At 44.0% G+C, this 22,407-nt stretch overlaps 1 protein-coding gene across 1 annotated transcript in view; it reads right to left on the minus strand.

Moving 5' to 3' along the window:
- FAM167A (family with sequence similarity 167 member A) overlaps positions 1-21,989 on the minus strand; it is a 37,813-nt gene extending 15,824 nt beyond the window's left edge. The window contains exon 1 of the mRNA XM_004382205.1: positions 21,609-21,989. Within this exon, the coding sequence (XP_004382262.1) occupies positions 21,609-21,989 (381 nt within the window). The remainder of the gene's footprint in view (positions 1-21,608) is intronic.
- Positions 21,990-22,407: the final 418 nt, after the last annotated feature.

Below are 22,407 nucleotides of genomic sequence, written 5' to 3' on the forward strand. Positions count from 1 at the left end.
TGAGTTTCTAGGAATTTGTCCATTTCCTCTAGGTTTTCAAATTTGTTAGAGTACAATTTTTCATAGTATTCTGTTATGATTCTTTTAATTTCAGTTGGTTCTGTTGTGATATCACCCATCTCATTTCTTATATGGATTATTTGCTTTCTCTACTGTTTTTCTTTTGTTAGTTTGGACAACGGTTTATCAAGTTTTTTCATCTTTTCAAAGAACCAGCTTTTGGTCTTGTTAACTCTTTCAATTGTTTTTCTATTCTCTTTTTCATTTAATTCTGCTCTAATTCTTGTTATTTCCTTTCTTCCGACACTCAAGGGCTTCTTTCGCTTCTCTCTACTTGTTCGAGTTGTAGGGTTAATGTATTGATTTTGGTGCTTTCTTCTTTTTGGATGTGTGCATTTACTGCTATAAACTGACATCTGAACGCTGCTTTTGCTGTGTCCCAAAGGTTCTAGTAGGATGTGTTTTCATTCTCATTTGATTCTATGAATTTCTTCATTCCATCCTTCTTCTATAACCCAATAGTTTTTGAGCAAGGTGTTGTTTAGTTTCCATGTTTGATTTTTTTTCCTTGCTTTTCCTGTTATTGATTTCTACTTTTATGGCTTTATGGTCAGAAAAGATGCTTTGTAATATTTCAATGCTTGGGATTCTGTTAAGGCTTGCTTTATGGCCTAATATGTGGTGTATTCTGGAGAATGTTCCATGTGCGTTGGAAAAGAAAGTATACTTGGCTGCTGTTGGGTGGAGTGTTCAGTATATGTCTATGAGATCGAGTTGGTTGATTGTAGCCTTTAGCTCTTCCGTGTCTTTATTGAGCTTCTTTCTGGATGTTCTGTTCTTCACCAAAAGTGGTGTGTTGAAGTCTCCTACTATTATTGTGGCACTGTCTGTCTCTGTTTTCAATGCTTTTTGAATTTGTTTTATGTATTTTCGAGCCCTGTCATTGGGTACATAAATATTTATTATTGTACACCCTCCTGGTGTATTGACCCTTTAATCATTATATAGTGTCCTTCCTTATCCTTTGTGGTGGATTTTACCGTAAAGTCTATTTTGTGAGAGATTAATATTGCTACTCCTGTGCTCTTTCTTGAGTGTTGTTTGCTTGATGTATTTTTTTCCATCCTTTGAGTTTTAGTTTGTTTGTGTCTTTAAGTGTAAGGTGTGTCTGTTGTAGGCAGCATATAGATGGAGGTGTTTTTTTTTAATCCATTCTGCCACTCTCTGTCTCTTTATTGGTGCATTTAGTCCATTTACATTCAGCGTAGTTATTGACAGGTATGAATTTAGTGCTGTCATTTTGGTGTCTTTTTTGGGTGTTGTTTATGATTTCTTTGTTCCCCTTAATTTTCTGTGCTGAGTCATTTTTCTTTATGTATTTTCTTTTTATCTTTTTCATTGTTTTTGATTTTATATTTTCTGAGTCTTCATATATTTTTCTTGTTTTTTATTTTGTTGTGCAGGATCATTAGTTTCCTTTATGGTTACCTTAATATTTACTCCTATTTTTCTAAGTTTAAACCAGTCTTTTATTTCTCTATATTGCCTTGACTTCCTCTGCATATGAAAAATTTGTAACTACATTTTTTAGTTCCTCTATTTTGTTTTAATGTTGTAATATTTTACATATTGACATCTCTGTTTCTCTATTTTCAGTGTTTTAGCTTTCATTTATTTTTGTGACTTCCCTCTCTGGGTTGACATCTGGTTGCTCTGTCCTGTGTTCTAGTCTTGGGTTCTTATCTGATGTTATTGATTTTCTAACTGGGGGAATCCCTTTGCTATTTCTTGTAATTTTGGTTGGTTTTTTGCCAATTCCCTAAACTTCTGTTGATCTGGAAATGCCCTAATTTTGCCATCATATTTGAGAGACAGTTTCGCTGGATATATAATTCTTGGCTGGCAGTTGTTTTCCTTCAGGGCTTTATATATGTCATCCTGTTGTCTTTTCGCCTGCATGGTTTCTGCTGAGCAGTCTGAGCTTATTCTAATTGACTCTCCTTTGTAGATGACTTTTCTTTTATCTCTAACTGCTCTTAAAATTCTCTCTTTATCTTTGGTTTTGGCAAGTTTGATTATAATATGCCTTGGTGACTTTCTTTTGGGATGTACCTTACGTGGGGTTTGATAAGCATCTTGCATCGATATCCTCTCATCTTTGATGATATCAGGGAACTTTTCTGTCAACAAATCTTCAACAATTCTCTCTGTATTTTCTGTTATCCCCCCCGTTCTCGTACTCCGATCACTCGTGGGTTATTTCTCTTAATAGAGTCCCACATAATTCTTAGAGTTTCTTCATTCTTTTTAATTCTTTTATCTGATTTTTCCTCAAATAAGTTCGTGTCTCATGCTTTATCTTCAGTGTCACTAATTCTGACTTCTACTGCCTCGATTCTGCTCCTATGACTTTCTATTAGTTGTCTAATTCTGAAATTTTATTGTTAATCTTCTGGATTTCTGATTGCTGTCTCTCTATGGATTCTTGAAACCTATTACATTTGTCATTATGCTCTTGAATAACTTTTTTAAGTTCCGGTACTACTTTGTATGTTCTTTGGAAAATTTCCCTTCTAATTTCTAGAAGAGTTCTATATATTAATCTTTTGTATTCTGCCTCTGGTAATTCCAAGAAATTCTCTTCCCCCAGGGAATTTATCGATTATTTTGGGAGCTTGCTGAAGCCATCATGCACTGCCTCTTTATTTGATTTGATATTGACTGTTGTCTCCAAGCCATCAATAAGTTATTATAATTTTATTTTATATTTGTTTCGTGTGTCCTAGCTTCTTGTTTTGTTTTGTTTTGATATGCCCAAATAGGCTGCTCGTGTGTGCTAGTTTGATTTTTGGTGTCTTTGAAGCTCTAACATCCTGTCACTAGGTAGTTAGTTCTGTAACTATGTGCACCCAGGAGTCCATTGAGTATTCCTGTATGGATTCAGCTCAGGTGTCCAGGCAGTCGGTCAAAATAAGCTAGTTTGATTATTGGTGCCTTAGAAGCTCTAACGTCCTGTCACCAGGTGGTTGTGTCTGTTACTAGGTATGTGAGCCCAGGAGTCTGTTTATTTTTCCTGTATGAATTCAGCTCATGTGCCCAGGTAGTCTGTCACCAAGTGTGTGCTACAGGCTCTCACCTACAGTCCTAGACAGGCATGGGTGATTTGTGTAGGCACAGGTATCTGGCTGCAGTAGGGGGTCACCCGCTGAGCAAGGCAGGGGGCTGACGGCTGCCCCTGAGTGTCTGGGAGGAAAGCATGTCCCTGTTCCCTAGAGTGCGTAGGTAGGTGGGTTTTTCACCTGGACTGTGAGCATCCAGTGCCATTGGCCATAAGGACTGGGGTGCACCACTTATTCTTGGACCCCTGTTGCATCCCTCCTTTCTTTTTCTCTTCTCTTCAAGCTCCACCAAATGGGCACTCAGACAGCATTAATGACACACCCCATCCTCTGCTCTTATATGCATTTTATACATATTATTTTATTGCATCCTCCCAACAACTCTAGATGATAGGCATTATGTTTGTCTGTTTTACAGAAGTGGATGCTGACTCTGAGAAGTTAGGGGACTGTTCAGGTTCAGTTGACTTGTGAATGGTGGCACTCAGACCTAACCTGGGCAGGTGCAGCCCAGAGCTGGCAGCCTCTCTATGGCTCTTATCCACCCAGAAGTGGGCTACACTGAAGAGGATGGTGTTGCAGGAAGAGGTCTCAGAGGGAGCACAAGTAGGAAATTCACAGCTCTTGGGTTAGAACCTGGGTTCAAGCTGAGCCTCACTCCTTACTACCTGAGTGGTTTTAGGCAAGTCATTAATGCTCCTTGAATTTTTGACTTCATCTACAGAAAAAAGATAATGTCTATTCCAAGGATTGTGAGAATTAGATAATAAATAGCTTGTTGTGTAAATTGGCTAGAAAAGAACATCATGATTGGTAGACTGTCAGTGAAAATGAGGGAAACCCTCAATGAAACGCATTGACACAACAATGGACTCAAACATAACCACAATCATGAAGATGGTGCAGGACTGGGCAATGTTTTGTTCTGTTTACCTGGGGCCATCATGAGTCAGAGCTGATTCGATGGCAATTAACAACAACACGTAAACTGAACTGTTATTGTTGTTAGGTGCTGTTGAGTCAGTTCTGACTCAATGTGACCCCACGTACAACAAAATGAAACACTGCTTGGTCCTATGCCAGCCTCACAATCATTGCTATGTTTGAGCCCATTGTTGCTGCTGCTGTGTCAATCCTTTTTTGCTGATCCTCTACTTTACCAAGCATGATGTTCTTCTCCAGGGACCAGTCCCTCCTGATAGCATATCCAAAGTATATGAGATGAAGTCTTGCCATCCTTGCTTCTAAGGAGCATTCTGGCTGTACTTCGTCCAAGATAGATTTGTTCATTCTTCTGTTAGTCCATGGTATATTCAATATTCTTCTCCAACACCATAATTCAAAGGTGTCAATTCTTCTTCAGTCTTCCTTATTCATTGTTCAGCTTTCACGTGCATATGAGGCGATTGGAAATGTCATGGTTTGGGTCAGGTGCATCTTAGCCCTCAAGGTGACATCTTTGCTTTTTAACACTTTAAAGAGATCTTTTGCAACAGATTTGCCCAATGCAATACGTCATTTCATTTTTTGACTGCTGCTTCCATGGGCATTGATTGTAGATCCAAGTAAAATGAAATCCTTGACAACTTCAATATTTTCTCTGTTTATCATGATGTTGCCTATTGGTCCAGTTGTGAGGATTTTTGTTTTCTTTATGTTGAGGTGCGATTCGTACCGAAGGCTGCAGTCTTTGATCTTCATCAGTAAGTGCTTCAGGTCCTCTTCACTTTCAGCAAGCAAGATTGTGTCATCTGCATATCACAAGTTGTTAATAAGTCTTCCTCTAATCCTAATGTTGCATTCTTTTTCATATGGTCCCGTTTCTTGGATTATTTGCTCAGTATACAGATTTAATAACAATGGTGAAAGGATACAACCCTGACTCATACCTTTCCTGGTTTTAAACCACGCATAGTGCTGAATAGTGCTGGATAGTGCTGGCCAAATGAGTGTAAGAGGTTCAACATTGTTTCAGTCCTTTCTCTCAGGGGCGGATGACCCAGCAAACAAGGACTTACTTGTGCTTACTTACTAATCTGTAATCAACAATTTCACATCTGCCCCTGTCAGGGACTGTAAATCTGAAAAGAGGCTTTGTTCTATAGGAAGGTGCTGTGGGGTTGGAAGAGAGACAGATGCCAACCATACCTAGAAGCAAAATATTTGATGTGAAGTAATGTGAAATTGTTCACTACAGATGATCTGGTAAGCAAGGTAAGCATCATGCATAGCTTGATTATGGGATAACACACCCCTGTGTGTCTCTCCAGGATAAGAAGGTGGAACCTGTGAGGCCCTCCCAGATTTAAGTTTGCATTATAGAGACTGAGACATTACTCCTAAAACCTAGCGCCTGTGACTCAACCATCAATGTGGGTTTAATGCTCTCCCTGGCAAAGGCTCAAACTGTAGGATGTGCTGATTTCCAATCCCCCCTCCCAGGGTGGTCTATTGCCACATCCAGAGATAAAGGCACTGGCTGGATTCTCACAGTTGTGGCCAATTATTCCAGAAATCCTGTAATTAAGGCTGTATACTTGGTGAAAGTAGGGAGAAATGCCATTGTGTCAGGGGCTATCAGCCTATTGAGGTGAATGGGCACTTCCCCACCGGGTGTGAAAGAACATGAAGAGGGGGTGGATTTGGTGGTGCCTCTGAAATAGTTGTGTTTGTGGCATAGGCTTGGCTGTAACCAGCAGATGTTTACTTGTTAGGAGAGCTCATTTTTTTCTTAAGGTGGAAGGTGGGTCCCCAAGGGCATGATTAAGTAAGTAAAAATGGTGATTAAATGGTTCTGCAAGAGGAGAGGAGCCCTGGTTGCACAGAGGTTAAGAGCTGGACTGCTAACCAAAAGGAAAATTGCTTAATTTTTCTCAGTGATGGTGTGGTGAAGGGGCTGGTGAGGAATAAGCCAAAAGGCTCTAGGGGAGGGGGCAAGAGAGGAAACACCCGAAGTATGGATGATCAGCTGAAGAAAGTCCGAGAACAGAGATATTTAACATGAATGTTTAAGTTGTCTGCTGTGAGCCATCTTTAGCAAGGTCACACAGTTCACTAGTGCTTTTCCTGGGGAGTGAGAAGAGGTGCTACTCAGGCATCTGGGCTCGTGGGATAAAAACAAAGGCTTCAAATTTAGGGTGACCAACTCATGTAGGTTTGTCCAGGATGTTCCTGTTTTATATTTATGTATTATTATTATTTTTGTGAAAATATACACAGCAAATCCCACTCTCATTCTACAGTTTCTAGACATAACAATCTATGACATTGGTTACATTCTTCACATTGCCTGAACATTCTCTTTATTTCTGTTTGTTGTTTCATACCCACTGACTCAAACTCCCTGCCCCCCAACCTTCTCACCTATGCTTTAAAGTAAATGCTGTCTATTTGGTCTTATGCAGATAATTTTTTTTTAAGAATGTAATACTCAAGGGTGACAATCTTTACTTTTTGAGTTAAACTATTACTTAGTTTAAAGGTGACCAGGGAGTAGTCTTGATTCAAAGTCTGAAGAGTAACTCAAAGCCATCACTTCGGGGACTCCTCCAGTCTCAATAGGTCCAGTAAGTCTGGATTCTTTGAGAATTTGAAGTTCTGTTCACATTTTTCTCCCTTTTTATCAAGATCCATCTATTGTGTGTTCCTGATCACAGTATTCGGCAGTGGTAGCCAGATACTATCTAGTCTTGGTCTCAAGGTAGAGGAGGCAGTGGTTCATGAGGATATTCCTGGTTTTAGCACTGAACGTCCCATGTCCCAGAAATCTCCTCAGTCCCAGCAAAACAGGAACATTTGGTCATCATAGCTGCAAGTGTGGATGCAAGCGTTGGCGAATGAGTGCCTGTCCTCTGGCAGATACAGAGAGCCCACCTCAGTAATGCCATTCTCTGTGCAAACTTGTGTGGTACTGGGGATGGCTAGACTCCAAAGTAGGCAGGGTGTCTCAGATGTGGGTTAGAGGAGAGGATGGCCATGGAAGAAGCATCTCAGACCCACTGGTAAAAGGAGAGAGTATTTTGTTCTTTGCCAAAGGCCTACCCAGCATTTGAGAGAAGTAGCATATTTGTGTTCACCTAGAGAATTTACATTCATCCTCAACATCCCCTTGCCCACTTGCTCTGTGTTCACTTGCTCAGGCTAAAACACTGAGTGATTTCTTGGCATCCCAGGAAGCAGATACCTTTATTTCTAGTTGCTAATGGGGTCTGCCTGAATGCATTCTCTGATCCCAGGGACTGATGTCTATGGGCTGTCCAGAAGAGTTTAGGAGTTAAAGTATAAAAGGATGTGTAAATGTCAGACCCTTGAGAGCACAAGAAGCAACTCTAAGAGTCTCAGCTTTAACCTAGTACAGCTTCTGTTTGCCTAAAATAACTGCAAATGTATGAACTGCCAGAGAAATCCTCCTCTTTCCAGTAAAAGCCGTACCTGGAACTCTATAAATCATTGCCTTGTTCCGATTATCTGGAGTCCTTGGGTGGTGCAAATGGTTAATGCACTTGGCTGTTAACTGAAAGGTTGATGGTTTCAGTCTATCTAGAGATGCCTCAGAAGAAAGGCCTGGTGATCTACTTCCAAAAAATCAGCCATTGAAAATCCTATGGAGCACCATTCTACTCTGACATTCATGGGGCCGCCGTAAGTCAGAATCAACTCAAAGGCAACTGGTCTTTTTTTTTTTTTTTTTTAAATCTATCACCTAGTCCTTCCATTTCCCAGAGATTTTTGCCGTGCACTCTCACTTGTGGAATCTCCTATTCTCTTAGTCTGGGGAAATAACAAGGGGGTGACAGTGGCTTGAGACACAAGCCTGTGCAAACCTGAAAGCATTTTTTGAGGTAGAGATTTTTGAATATGTCTTTAAAGGTGGCCCAAGAGAAATCCCAGCTCATAGGGACCAAACCAGAGATGATTCAAATACGTTGTATTGGAGAGCATTGTAATCAGCGCAGACGTGGGTAGACAGGAGGAATCCCAAGGTGGTCAAGGGCAATTCGTCTTATCCCTATTTCTGGGGCTTGTGTTTAAACTATCCTACTCCAACAGCTACAATTAATCTCTGATTGATATTGAAGAGGAGGCTGGGTAAAAAATCATTTTTGAAGCTATGTGTGAAGGAACAGAACTTGCTCAGTTCGTACACAATTTGATAATGAGACTTAATTCTTGAACCCTGGAAAGTTTTTGAACCTTGTCTCATTATTTATCTTGGTTAACCTAAAGGTCCAGCTCATCATTTTAATCAATGCTGTGTAGAAACATCCTCTCAGAAGCCTGGAATAAAATATTTTCATTACTTGATCTTGGCTTTGGCCTCTGAGGAAGAGTCAGAATAATGTCATTAGGAAAGAAAGCTATTTGGTGTCACTGAAGTTTGCTGCTGAATGGCAACTTTAGGTTCTGGGAAAATTTTTAAAAAATATTTTTCAAACACTCTTAGAAACCAAACCGAGTTTGTGAATTGATTTCCAGGGGAAGCTGTAAACACAGGCAGAGGCAGGAACGTGCTTCACAAAGGTTTCTACTCTGAGAGGGAGCAGGCCAGCTGGAGGGGGCTACAGTGCTCACCTGGCAAGCAGAGGTCCATCCTCCCTGATGCCACACATCACGAGGTCCCTGGCCTAGGGGTTTGGGGAAAGTGTGCAAGGTTGGTCCTGGGTTTTTGTGAATGTCTCTAGCCTGGGGATGTGGGTGGGAGGGAAGCACAATGGCTCCCAAGTCCTGGGTTCAGCTCAGTGGAGGGGGAAGGAGCCAGCGAGGTGATTCCTCTGTGTGTGCCTGCCTCCTGGGCTCCTCTGAGGGGCTCTTGTGCTCCTTGGAGCTATCTATCTGCTGTGGGGGAAGGATGTACCAGAGCTGCGACAGAGGGTGGTGGGCACTTCAGGCCACTCAGGGGTCCTCTGGCCTCTCCCACAAAAGTGAAGCTTTACTTGATAAGGTCTTTGATTTTTCAAAGGTCTCTGGGTGATACAAAAGGTTTGCACCTGACTATTAACCTAAAAGTTTGACTATTCAAACTCACTCAGTGGCTCCAATGTAGAAAGACCTAGTGATCTGCTTTTATAAAGATTACAGCCAAAAAAACCCTATGGAGCAGTTCTACTCTGGGACATATAGGGTCACCATGAGTTGGAATTGACTCAACAACAATGGGTTAATTTTTCAAACTTGGAAGGTCCTCGAACAAACTGCCATCTTCACCTGGTAAGGCTGGCCTTTGAGAAGGATGAGGTGATGCATTCAGAACAGCCTCTAGATATGCCTCCTGCTTACTCATTCCCTAACTCTGGAAAGGGAGGGAGGAATCAGGTCAGAGATTCTTGGCAGGCACGGCACATACTCTCCTGTTAGAGGTTCTGAATTCAACCCCAATATCACAGTCTGCTGTGAGACCCTCCAACCTTGCACACTTTCCCCAGCCCTCTAAGCCATGGGGCCCAGTTTTTGTGCCACAGGGGAGGGCGAACTTCTGCTTGTCAGGTCAGTGCACTGCTCCTTTCAGCTGGCCTGATGCCTCTTACGGTAGAAATCTTTTTGGCTCCTGCTTCAGGTTCCAGCTCAGTCTTTAATAAGATGGGTGACTCTGGCAGGTGGTGCGACTCCTTTGTAAAAGGGGATGCTGATCACATCCTTCCAACCTCATAAGATGCCACGAGGTTTAAATGTGATCTTGGAGGTAAGGAGGCCTGAAAACTATATCCGAGGAAAGCAAGTCTGCACCTTAAAGGGAGAGTTGGAGAGATGCAGGTTGTTGTCAGACATGGTGAACACAGGGGATAGATTGACCATGCCCACAGCCCCCTCTCAGCCTGCATCTAGCCTCCTCACCAGGTTCCTCCCTGCCTTCACTCCCACTCCTTCTACTCGTTCTTCCATTCAGGAGTCAAATTGGCCAGGTCTCTCTCCTTAAAACTTTTCAGTCACAATCTCCCCTCCTGGCCCTCCATGACCTATCAAATAAGTACCAAACTCCTTAACATAAGTTATTAGGCTCTGTTTATCTCTCCCGCCTGGTCTCTCTCACCCTGAGCTCCCCCAACCCCCCACTCTGTGGCAGCCAGACTAGCATGTTGTTCCCTTTCCTAGAACCCATCCTCATCTATCATCCTGCAGGGCCCAGCTTGGCCTTTACCTTCCCTCATCCTTGCAGGGTGGGTGTCTCTTACCATAGTACCTATACCCTGTGTTTATTGTGTTTAATTATGTTTCCCCCACTAGATGGTAAACACCCAAGTAGAGATCAATACTGTGTTTACCTGGCTTATAAAAGTGCCTAGTACATAGCTTTGGTGCTTAAAAGCCATTGGTTGAATGAATAGATAGAAGAATAAATGAATGATATCTCCCTGGAGCCAGGTCTTGATTTTTCACAGCTGGGACAATCCTGGCTATCATTCCTGACTCACCCATTCAGGCTGACCTCTGCTTTCTCGGAACTTCTGCTGCGCTCCAAGGCTGTGAGAGGCAGCTGGATGTAATGAACAGAGAATGGGATGTGGGTTCAAAGTCCTTCTCTGCCCTCCCTAATGGTGCAACTCTGGGAAAGTTACTCAACCTCTCTCAGCCTCAGTGTCTTCAGCTGTTAAGTGGAAATAACAGTAGTATTCACTCTATGAGAATTAAATCTATCTTGGTAAGAGACACGGGTACAATAAATATCAGTTCACTTTATCCCTTCTTCATAATCTCAACTGCAGAGCTAAACATTAAATTATTTTTTCATTGTTTCATATATAATACTCTATCTCTTTTTCTAGGTTATAGGGGCTCTTGGGTGCAGAGTCCTGGAATGATTCTTCTTTGTTCCCCAGGAATGCCTCACACAGAGCTAGTCACCAACAGGTGTTTCACAAACACACCTGACATCTGTGTTACTCTTCACACTTTTCCAAGCCTGTCACTGGGGGGTAGGTAGAGCAGAATTATTTCTATCATTAAGTGGCTCATCCAACATCAGAGAGATATTAGTAAGTTCCCCAAAGCCAGGATCTGAAATGGAGGCAGGTGGTCCTCCCAGTCAGGGAGTGTCCTTCACTTGCACATGATGAGTTCAAGAACCACCAGTGTGAGGCCAGGGAATTGTGGCCTCCCCAACCTCCCTGCCATGCCCCTGGAGAGCAAGTGGAGGTCCTTGCAGGACCAAACAGGCAGTCCCAGGACTACGCTGTTCTTGCCAGGCTGCTGGAGGTTGGGCCCAGGGCATAGCTTTCCTGGTAGGCTCCCAAGCAAGACCTCAGGAAAGTCTGGCTCCTTGACCTCTGCTGAGCCTGGCCTGACCCACTGCGATATTTCTGGGGCAAATGTGTGGGGAGAGGTAAGACACTGACCAGTGGGGACAATCGTCCTACTCTGACATGAGCTTCTTGCATTGTCTTCTGAATGATGTCCACATGCAGGCTAGAGTCTCAGGATGGACTAACCTCCCAGAGACAGATTTGAGCTTCTTCAAGTGCGTGCCCTGTGAGTTCAGAAGCTTTAGCCAAGATGTTGTCAGATGTAATTGAAGGGTGCTGAGGTGTCCCGTGATCCTCTGAGAGCCCTCTGAAGATCCCTAGAGTGCCAATGTTGGGACTTCTAGACTTTTTTTCAGTCCTGGGCTTTCCACCTTGGAAGTTAATTGAGTGGGAGCTTTGCATTTGATGCTCAGCATGCCTGTGAACTATCTAGGAACTTGTCACTCAGACCCACTGACCAAGAGTGAGGAGGAGCTGCTAGTTGGACAAGAGTGTCTGTGAAATTTGGGCCTGTGTTAGTAATTAAGGTTATGGATGCACCTGTAGTTTCTATATATAGATTCTTGCCTATGCCTCCAAAGGGAGGGAAAACAAATCTTTTCTCTGCCCCACCCTCCAAGCATGTTTGAGGCCATTTTTTTCTCCAAAGTAATTTCATACTCTGTTACTTGGGAACTTGGCTTCTTAAGAACAGACACTTTTAGCTTCATCTACTGGAGGGGACTCACAGCAGCCTGCGGTATTGGGGTTGAGTTCAGAACTCCTAACAGATGAGAATTTGCTGTGCCTACCGAGAGTCTCTGACTCGTTTCCTCCCTCCCTTTCTAGAGCTAAGGAACGTGTCAGAGCAGAAGGCCTCGCACACCCTGGGAACTCAGGAAAGTTTCCAGAACTGTTGAGTACAGTGAAATGTATGCCAGTGCAGATGGTGGGGGCTGCCCACATGGAGGAAACACAGGAGAAATGTGATGGGGTTCAAAGGGTTTAGCTGTCTGAATGGGCAACCACAGAACCTCCCTGGCCATCTCTTTCTCAATTTGAAAAATGAGGGGTTGATCATGCCTTTAATCCTTTCCACCTTTAACGTCTGACTCAAGTTAACATTATTCAGTGAAGGAGTAACACTGTCCACTCAGTCAACCACTGTTTGTGAAGGGTACTTCACCCTGGGTGGGGAGCTGTGAAGGATGCAGAAGAATCCAGGGTTCCTCGATCTGCCTGCTAACTGAGACCCTGGTTCTCCCCTGTCCTGCAGAGTGGCCTGGCAGCATCCTGCCCCTACTGGCCTGTCAGTGGAGGGCAGTGGCTCCTACATGCCGGGCCCTCTGTGTAGACTTGTGGAAACTGTCTCCATGCTGTTAAGGGCTTTTCTGCCTTCAGTGGGTCTCTTGTGCCCTTTCCTTGGCTTTTGTGTGTTCACTGGCCATATCTGGCTCAGGCCTGTGCCCAGGGACACATCCAACTACTACTGGGCAGTGTCCAGTTCCTTGGCCCTGAGGTGGCCCAGGGGCAGAAAGGACTTGGGTTCAGAAGTCTCACTTGCCAGAATCTTGTAAAAGAATACATTCCCCCAGAAAAGGGTTATCCAGACTAAGGGCAGGTCTTGGGCTTGCACAGCTCCCTTTGAACATAAGCGCTTGACCTTTGTTTTAAAATAGTGAGTGTCCTACTCTGAGAGAGAGAGAGGTGAATTCTCAGAAAGAGTGCAAAACAGAGTAAACACTGAAGTAAATCTGAAAGCTCCAGGAGTTGAGATGTGTTAAATGAGCATAAAACTTGGTGAAACACAAAGTGTATTAACAAGCTATATTTGATCATGAGAGCAATTGGTTGTGTAGCAGTCATTAAATGCATGGGCTCTAAAGTTAGTCAGACTGGGTTCAAATCCCTGCTCTGCTGGTTGATCTTCGGCAAGTCACTTAACTTTAGTTTTCTCATCTGTAAAATGGGGATGCTAATAGTACCCATCTTAAAAGATTGTTGTGTTAAATGATGCGATATAAGTCATTTAATATCATATAACACAGTATCTGCTATTTTGAGAGTGTTCACTGCCCTCCTGCTCTGCCCCCTCTTCATTTTCCCTTTATACCACCCTGTCAGCTAGGTATTTATTATCCCCATTTTACAATGACAAAACCAAGTGTGAAATTAATTGATTTTCCTAAAGTCACATAGCTAGGATGTGGTAGAACTTGACTTGAAATCCGATCTAATTATAAATTTTATGCTTTCTCCACTCCACCTGTGACTTTCAACTCCCAATTAAAGGACGAGTTACATTAGAATTTCCTGCTAGCACTCACTAAATTTCTGAGCTGGACCCCAGATTTACTAAATCTGAATTTCCATGGGGAGTAAGGAGGGATCTGTATTTTAACAAATGCCCCGGGTGCCTAACTGAGTAGCTACTACACAATACTATAGTGAGTAGTTTTTATAAATGGGATGGTGTCCACCAGATGAGTTGGGTTTTAATTATTATAGGAGAAATGTAAATGGGAAATATGGAGAAGCCTTACAACAATCAGCTCTTAAAGGTATGGATTTGGTTACCAAGGAAGTAAGGGATTTGTGTATTTTCCTTTGGTTGATTTCATTGTCCACTGTGCCAGACACATGGCGATCACTCAATTAACACTGACCTCAATCCTTCCAAAGCATTTTGTAACTTTATTATATCTCTAGTATAGCTCATGTCACTGTTTATGTGCCTGTTTCCTCCGTAAAGATGGAAACTCCATAAAGGCAGGAATCCTGTCTCTTTCATCTCTTCCCTCCTCCCTTCCCCCTCAAGCCTAAGCAGTCAGTAAATGCTGGTTGCATTGCATGAACAGAGGATTGAACTAAAGGACTCAGGTCTGTCTCTTAAAACCTGTTGCTGTCGAGACAATTCCGACTTATAGCGACCCTATAGGACAGAGTAGAACTGCTCCATAAGGTGTCCAAGACAGACTGCCCCATCTTTCTCCCGCAGAGCAGCTGGTGAGTTTGAACCACAGACCTTTTGGTTAGCAGTGAAACACTTAACCACCATGCCATCAGGGCTCTGAGCTGTCTCTTAAAGCCCCAGAATTTCCTTGAGCTGTTATTCTGGTTAGATGCTGCTATCCGGCTTCTCCTTCCCTCCTTTTCCCATCTCTCCTTTGCCTTGCAAGACAACGATGAAAGGGAAAAGAAGCAGGGCTTCCTGATTTAAAGTCATATACGTCTCATTGGTTCAAGAGTTCCCACCTCTCAGCATATTTCTGTCTGCTCTCATGCTGAGTGGGAAACTTCTGGGGACTGTAGACCTGATTTTTCTTATCTTATTCTAGGAGATTCTATGCCTTTCTTATCTGTAGACTACAAGCTGAGGAATGTGTACAATTACATTGGCAAGAAAGAGAGGAGCCTGGTACTTCTCTTTCGTCTTTTATTTGTTTAACCTTCTCCCCACCCCCACTCCCAGTTATATGTAATATATTTCTATTTAGAAAAATTGGAAACTACAGAAAAGTCCAAAGAATAATATTACTGCTCAGAAATAAAGATCTTTGGTATTTTGGCATATTTCCTTTGCTGGCGCCTTTGTTTTAAAAAATTTTAATGACTACTAAGGGGCCAATAAGTCCCTGAGTGGTACAAATGCTTTGAGCTTGACTAGTAAACTAAAGGTTGGCAGTTCGAACCCATCCAGTGGCACCATGGAAGAAAGCCCTGGTGATCTTCTTCTGTAAAGATTACAGCCAAGAAAACCCTATGGAGCAGTTCTACTCTGTATCACAACACATGGGGTCACCATGAGTTGGAATTGACTCAATAGCAATGGGTCTGGTTTTTTTGGAAGGGGTCAGTATCTGCCCAGATTAATAGAGAAGGAGACCTCCTTCTGCAACTTACTGATGCCAGGGATGCAGAAAACCACAAGCTACACTCAGAAACATGAGCCTTGGGCAAAGAGATGCCCGGACTAGAAACTCTCTTGTGAATCAAATCCCAGCTAGCCAGTATCTATCTGGGTGGCTCTAAGTAACTTATTGTCCTCAGTAAGTTACTGAAATGGAACGGCTGTCCTAGTGTCTGCTAAAGGGTTGTTACCAAGGATTGCTAATAATCTCTGTAATCCTTTACATGTGGCCTGTTTTGAAACCCATAGTGTTTTAAATGCAGGCTTTTGACAGCTCAGGGTCCCACTGAATCGAACAACTGATGTGAGTACCCAGTACAAAGGGAAGAGATCTGGATTCAGAGCCAGGAAATGAAGGCCTAAGTCTTGGTTTAGCCACATCCTTGCATATAACCTTGGGCAAGTCACTTAACCTCTTTATACCTCAGGACTATAATCTTTCTGCATCTCAGTTTTCTCACCTTTAAAATGGGAATAACAATATCTCTGAGCCTTCTCACAGGATGCTGTAGATAAAAGTGCTTTGGAAAACATAAAGTGCTCCTTTGATGGGAGGAATTAACATGGCTGCCATCTTCACATTTTCCACCTCCATCTCCGCCAGAAGATGCTCAGTGAGTTTTAATTGCCATTTTGTTGTCTCATTCAGCAGATACAGGTAATATTGGCCTCAGAGGGCTGTGTCCAGACATACCAGAGTCTAGTGCTTGCCAAACAGGCTGCACAGGCAAGAGAGGGTTAACTGGGAGAAGGCTCCCAGCTTGAAATCAAAAGGATAGCAACAGCAGCAGTGAAGCTGCAGACCACAATGGGACAAGCTGACTTCTATCTATGCAACTTACTGCTACAGCCAGTCTTCGGTTTATTAAAACTTGTCAGATTTCTTTTCCCTTTATCTAACAACCATAAACACCTTTTAGGGGCTCTGTCTACCAGGATCAAACACCTGCACGAAACTAAAAGAAAAACATCTGTGGATGCCCAGGGACTTTCACCACAAAGACAACCCATTAGGAAGCTGGAATGCTTTGTTTTGTTTTTAGTTTCCTCAGGATTTTGGCACCACACAGATAGAGGGAAGACTTTTTTGTCCACCTTTTTTTTTTTTTTTAATCTTTCATGTTGGTAAGGGGAACTTTTTAGCATAATTGAAGAGAAAAGACAGAAGAGAGCATCCCTTTTCCCTCCGTGGAATGTGCGATGCTCCATGCTCTGGGACCAGCCCTTGGGAGCTGGTGGGCAGACCAAAGCACCAGTCAGGGGCAGTTTGCAAAATGTTCTGAATTCCAGACTCAGCATGAGGGCAGAAAGGGGGAGAGTCCCACAGATTGGGGTCTTGCCCTTTTTAGCTCCCACTTCCTGAATCATTATCCCACTCCATCCCGAGTCACTTGACCACCTTGCCAGGCCACTGGGAAGGAGGAAAGCTGGAGGCTGAGACCTTCTGGCAACCTGAGTCGCCTGAAACAAGCAGAGCTGTGCAATGACCACTTAGCCAGGCCCTGAGCTGGTCTTCTGGGAGGAGCCAAAGGAGTAATGCTAACAGGGTTTGCTGAGTCCTTGGGTGGTGCACAGTTAGTGCACTCAACTGCTAACTAAAATGTTGGTGGTTCGCGTCTACCCAGAGGTACCTCGGTAGAAAGCCTGGCAATCTACTTCTGAAAAATCAGCCACGGAAAATGCTATGGAGCATAGTTCCACTCTGATACAAATACAGTCGCCATGAGTCAGTCGACTTGCCAGCAACTGTTTTTTGTTTTTACCTTCTTTGTACTCCCTCTACCCCCCACCTCCACCCCAAGGAAAAACCTCTGCACTTGCAGGTCCCTAGGGGGGTTAGGAGTGGCTGTCATTTTCCCCCTGGTGAAAAAGGGGAGAGTAGATCCCTGAGGGAGCTGATAGGATCCCTTTCTTGTCTTGCAAATAATTCAAGATTTAGATAGTTACTCCTCTGATGTTTAACTGGTCTTGTTTCAAGCAGGGGATGAAGTCGATAATTCTTCCCGACCCAGCATATCCTGCTTCTCTGGATAGGTTGATCTTGGTAAGAAATGCCTCCCTAGTTGTATTAACTACTTCTGGGATAGATCATCAAGGCCCCCTTCTACTGGGCACAAAACCATGACTCGGCCAAAAACAACTGGCAAGTTCAGTCAAAACATCCATCAATTCAGATGTTTGGCATTGTGTAGGGAAAACATCCAAATGACTAACTGAATTCAAGATTTTCAATCTGTTGCCTTGGCCACATAAGGAGAAAAGGATGAATCTTCAAATGAGCCTGACAAATTGGCAGGGAAGATCTGCCCAGGTATAGTGGAAGACTTGATTCTGCGCTTACAAACCAAACCAAACCCAGTGCCAACCAACAAGCTGGTTCCAGCTCATGATGACCCCATGCATGCAGAGTAGAACTGCTCCATAGCGTTTTCAATGGCTGTGACCTTTGGGAAGCAGATCATCAGGACTTCCTTCCAAGGTGCCTCTCTGGGTGGGTTCAAACTGCCAACCTTTTGGCTTGTAGTATAGGGCTTAACCATTTGCACCACCCAGGGCTTAAAATATAACAAAAGTTATTTGAAACTGCTTTCATTGGGTTAAAAAAATAGATTCATTTTTTTAAGATTCCTTCAATGAGGTAACAGATGATGAATTAGAAAAACAATGACATTAATTTTAATGTTTTGACTGAGACTTTTAAAAACATGAGAATGTGCTTGTTGTTAAAATTTTGAACTCTCTGTTTTCAAAGAATTTTACAAGTTGCCTTTTGTTACTATTTAAACCCCAAGCAAAACTGCATGTTCTGAGTCTGCCTGCCTGCCTGCTTGCATTTGGGCTGTTTTTGACCTTCTCAGAGAAACAATCTTCTGGATGAGATGTGGTTCTGGACCACTCAGTTTGGGATGCTGTGAGTCCATTCACTGAGGCTCCAGCCACAGAGCACTTATGGCAGGGACAAGGCTCAAAGCTTCAAGTTTGGGGGATCCCTTCCTTTGGTCTTCCCTCTGAGGTCCCTTCTTTGTCCCCCCCAGCCCTGGTCTAGCCTGCCTTTCATTACTTAATACTCAATGTATGGTCCATGGACCAGCAGTATAGCATCCCTTTAGAGCTTATTGGAAATTCAGAATTATAGGCTCCATCCCAGACTTACTGGTTCAGGATCTTCATTTTAACAAGATGCCTGGGTGATTCGTATGCACATTGGAATTTGAAAAGCACTGCTCTAACAGATTTTCTACCCTGCAGCCAGAGTCCTTTCTGAAGCATAAATCTGACCCTGTAATTGCTCTTCCAGCATGGCTAACTGGAGCATCTCTCCAGCCTCATCTCCTGCCTTTCCCCATAGCTCTCTAATCTCAATTGTGAAGACTGAGTTCAAGCCCTGGCTCTACCACTTACTAGTCATATAATCTTAGGCAAATCACCTGAGGTTCTATGATCCTCAGTTTACTCGTGTGTACAATGGGGACAATAATAACAGTCTCACAGGGTTGTTGTGAGAATTAAAGAGATAAGGAAGTGAGGGCTGGTACTCTCTCATTCAGTCTCATTTCTCCTTTTGCCCCCACCTCCACCTCTGCATATTCTGTTGACTGCTGACACCTTTGTGAATTTACATTTTAGAAATGAAACAGCAAAACTGATTGCTTTTGGAGGATACTATGCAGTGGCTAAGAAGAGCATGGCCTATACAATTAGATGGGCCACTTGTTCTAATTTCTATTCTTTCGTTTATTGCTGCATTCCTCTCTGAGCCTCAGTTTCCTCTTCTGTAAAATGGGGCTACAAGAAGTTGATGTGACAATTAGAAGAGGTAATTAATGCATGTGAATTACCTTGCATATGGAAACCAATCAATTAGTAACACAGTTCACTGTTATTACTATTACTATGATTACTCACTTACAGAAGCTCTCATAATCAAAGAAGTGTCATGGAGTGGGGGGAAATGCTATGTAAATATAAATCATTATAAATAATGCTAATATTTCCTGTACCTGGTTAAGACACAGCCTTTGGCAGCCAAATTAGTCCTAACAATTCATGCTCTGCTAGCACTCTGCCTATGGAATATTATTCTATACATTATCCATAGTTAATCCTTAACCTGGCACACCTTCCTCCTTTCAGCCAGCATACTCTAGACCACCTCATGCTGCATGGCTTGGCAATACAAGTGAATACGGCCTGAAGATCTAAAGCAGTGGTTCTCAACCCTGGCTGTACATCTGAATCACCTGGGGAGCTTTAAAACTGTTGATGCCTCAGTCCCATCCCCTAGAGAGTCACTTGATTGATCTAGGGTATAGTCTGGGCTTTGGGATTTTTCAAAGCTCCCCAGAGGATTCTAATATACAGTCAGGATTGAGAGGCACTGCTCTAGATGAGGAATCCCTGGATGGTGCAAACAGTTAACATGCTCAGCTGCTAACCGAAAGGTTGGAGGTTCCAGTCCACCCAGAAACACCTTGGAAGGAAGGCCTGGTGATCTACTTCCAAAAAATCAGCCATTGAAAACTCTACAGAGCACAGTTCTACTCTGACATAGGATCACCGTGAGTTGGAGTCAACTCGAAGGCAACTGGTTGGTGGTTGGCTCTAGATGGTGATGAAGACAAGTTCCAGAGAACTCCTTACTGGTTTACCACAGAGGAGAATACCTCCTGTAATCCTCATCCCAAAGATGGGCTGGTGGAGAATTCTAATTTACTTAGAAAGGAAAAGCTGCTGCTCCCAGAAGCAATAAAACCTCAAATGAGCCTGAAGCCAACAAACTAAATCCTTGATTAATGGAAATATTTTTCATCTCTCTACTTTTATGAAAACAAATCAAAACAGTTTAGCATCAGGGATTGAACGAAAAGCTTTAGGGTCTGTCCTGGGACCACCGCATGTCCACCTCACCTCGTCTCATGAGGTCCTAGTGGGGGCAGACCTCTCAGAGACACATGAGGAATCACACATACCCATCGTCTATGAAAGCCAACAGCACACACACACTCTAGTTTCTAAAGATGGACATAATGGGATGGTGTGCTTGAGAAACATTCTCAGCATCAAGGATGAAAACCAAAAAAGGTTTCCAATTAATCAAATACCTGAGTCTCTGAGGTTCTCGCCTTAGGAACCCTAGTGATTTCCTTCTTATAGAGGTAAGCTCATGAGGAATCCTAGGCCCCCATAGGGTTTCATTTCTTAAGATTCTGCAAAACAAACCAAGCAGGCATCTGCCTGCCCTGTTAACATAACAGTTACTACTGGCTGTGGAAGGCAGGTTGGCCCCTGGTTGCTGGGCTTACCTGTGGCCAGAGTGACCTGACTGCATTGTTAGCCTGACTGCACTGACCTGACTCAGATGTTGCCTGGACCTGAGGTGATGGGACCAGGCAGGGCTGGAGAGCATGGGAGGGCTAGTGCCATGCCTGGCTGGGAATGAGAAGCCATTCTGCCCTGGACAGTGACTCTCCCCTAGGTGTGTGTGTAAAGGGGGCTCTATGTGCCCAACCCCTTCTCAGGCTGAGAGTCATTGCTGGAATGAGTGATGTTATTGATGGGTGTCTACTGTACCTGTGAGCCATAAAAAGGTCAAGCTACTCATCCCAGTTGCCAAACACAACATGCCATCTGCTCACATTCGTTCCATCTGGAATGTCCTTCCCAGCGCTGAAGGCTAGCCAGACTCCTACTCAGCCTCCCAAGCACAGACCAAATGTCACCTCCTTGCCAAAGCCTTCACTCCTGGCATGATCAATCACGCCTTCCTCTGTGCGGCTCCTCATACACAGCTCCTCATTGTAAGAGCACTTTCTATGGGAGCCTCAGCTCCTTAAGGTAATTTCCCTCCCCCAGACCAAGAGCCCCACCTGCATGGTTTACCCCATGCAGCCATACTATCAGCACAGCATCAGTTCAGGGATTGCAGCCACTAAACACTTGCTGAATGGTCACAGGACACCAGCAGGTAGCTCTGGGTGATGGCAGGGTGAGACGGTTTCAGAGAAAAGGGAGGAAGCAATTAAATTCTAGGATACCCTTTAGCAGTCCAAGAATAAGAGTATGAGACTCCGATGCTGGGAGTAAGGAGGAAGGAAGGTTGGGGACACCTTCATAACATGGGCTCAGGTTCTAATGGACAAAATTTGCCTCCCCTAATACTCTCTGTAATTAAGGGCCAAACTGATTGGCACATGGATCTCATGTAACCACACAGCAATGAAGCCTAGCCTTCATTTACTACGAAGATTACAGATACGCAGTTGGGAGGATGTAGACATGGGAATGGGAGACAGGGAGGGAGGAAGAGAGAGAAAGTGAGAGATATTCTCTTTTCCAGGGACTCTTGGAAGGACAGCCACTTACCAGTTCCTTCTTGAGCCAGGTTATAGCTGCATCAATACTTTCAAAGCCTTCCAGCTCGTCAGTGGCAAGGGGCCACTTGCCCTGGCTAGCTCTCCCATTAGGTGAGGAATGCTGCCTGGGCTCCCTCCGTGTGAGCAAGGACTCCTCCCCACACTGCCTCTGCTCCAGGCTGGCCTCCTGCTGTGAAGCTGGCCTGGGGAAGGTCCATGTCTGCTCCTGTAGCTTGGCCTGCCATTCCAGGTAGGAGGGCCTGCGTGTCTCAAGCCTCAGTTTCTCAGTGAGGGCCTTCAGGCTCTGGAGGTGGTCATCCGGAGGCAGGGCTGTTCCTGCTGGCCCTTCCTCCCCACCCATTTCTTCTATTTGGATCAGAGGCACAGACATTTTATCTTCTGCCTGGGCAGCCAGACATGGGAGGTGGTGGGGGGCAGTGTGGAACTCTTGGTTGGAGGCCAGGTTGGGTCCTGCTCTGCGATGACCTCATCCAGCTGTGGCCAAGGCTCCTGAGAGCATTGCTAGGATGTGAGTGAGTCTCTGAGGTGGGCAGTTCCCAGATCCAGAGAGAGACTGTAGACTGAGCCCCAGAGAGTGCCCTAGTGGTGTCCTTCCTGAGGTGTAGGCAGATCAGAGGCAGCTGGCCCAGGAAGTAGACCCCGGAGCTCCTGCCCCATGGAGAAGGACAGGTGGTGAGGAGCTGCTGGCTGATGTGGAGACTCTGCCCAAGTCCCTGGCCCTGGAGGAAGAATGAGAATGATGTCAATACTAATCCCTCACCGCACGAGGTCTGTTATCCTATTGAAGC

This window comes from Trichechus manatus, unplaced genomic scaffold, assembly GCF_000243295.1.
Source record: "Trichechus manatus latirostris isolate Lorelei unplaced genomic scaffold, TriManLat1.0 scaffold00091, whole genome shotgun sequence".
Classification (NCBI taxonomy): domain Eukaryota; kingdom Metazoa; phylum Chordata; class Mammalia; order Sirenia; family Trichechidae; genus Trichechus; species Trichechus manatus.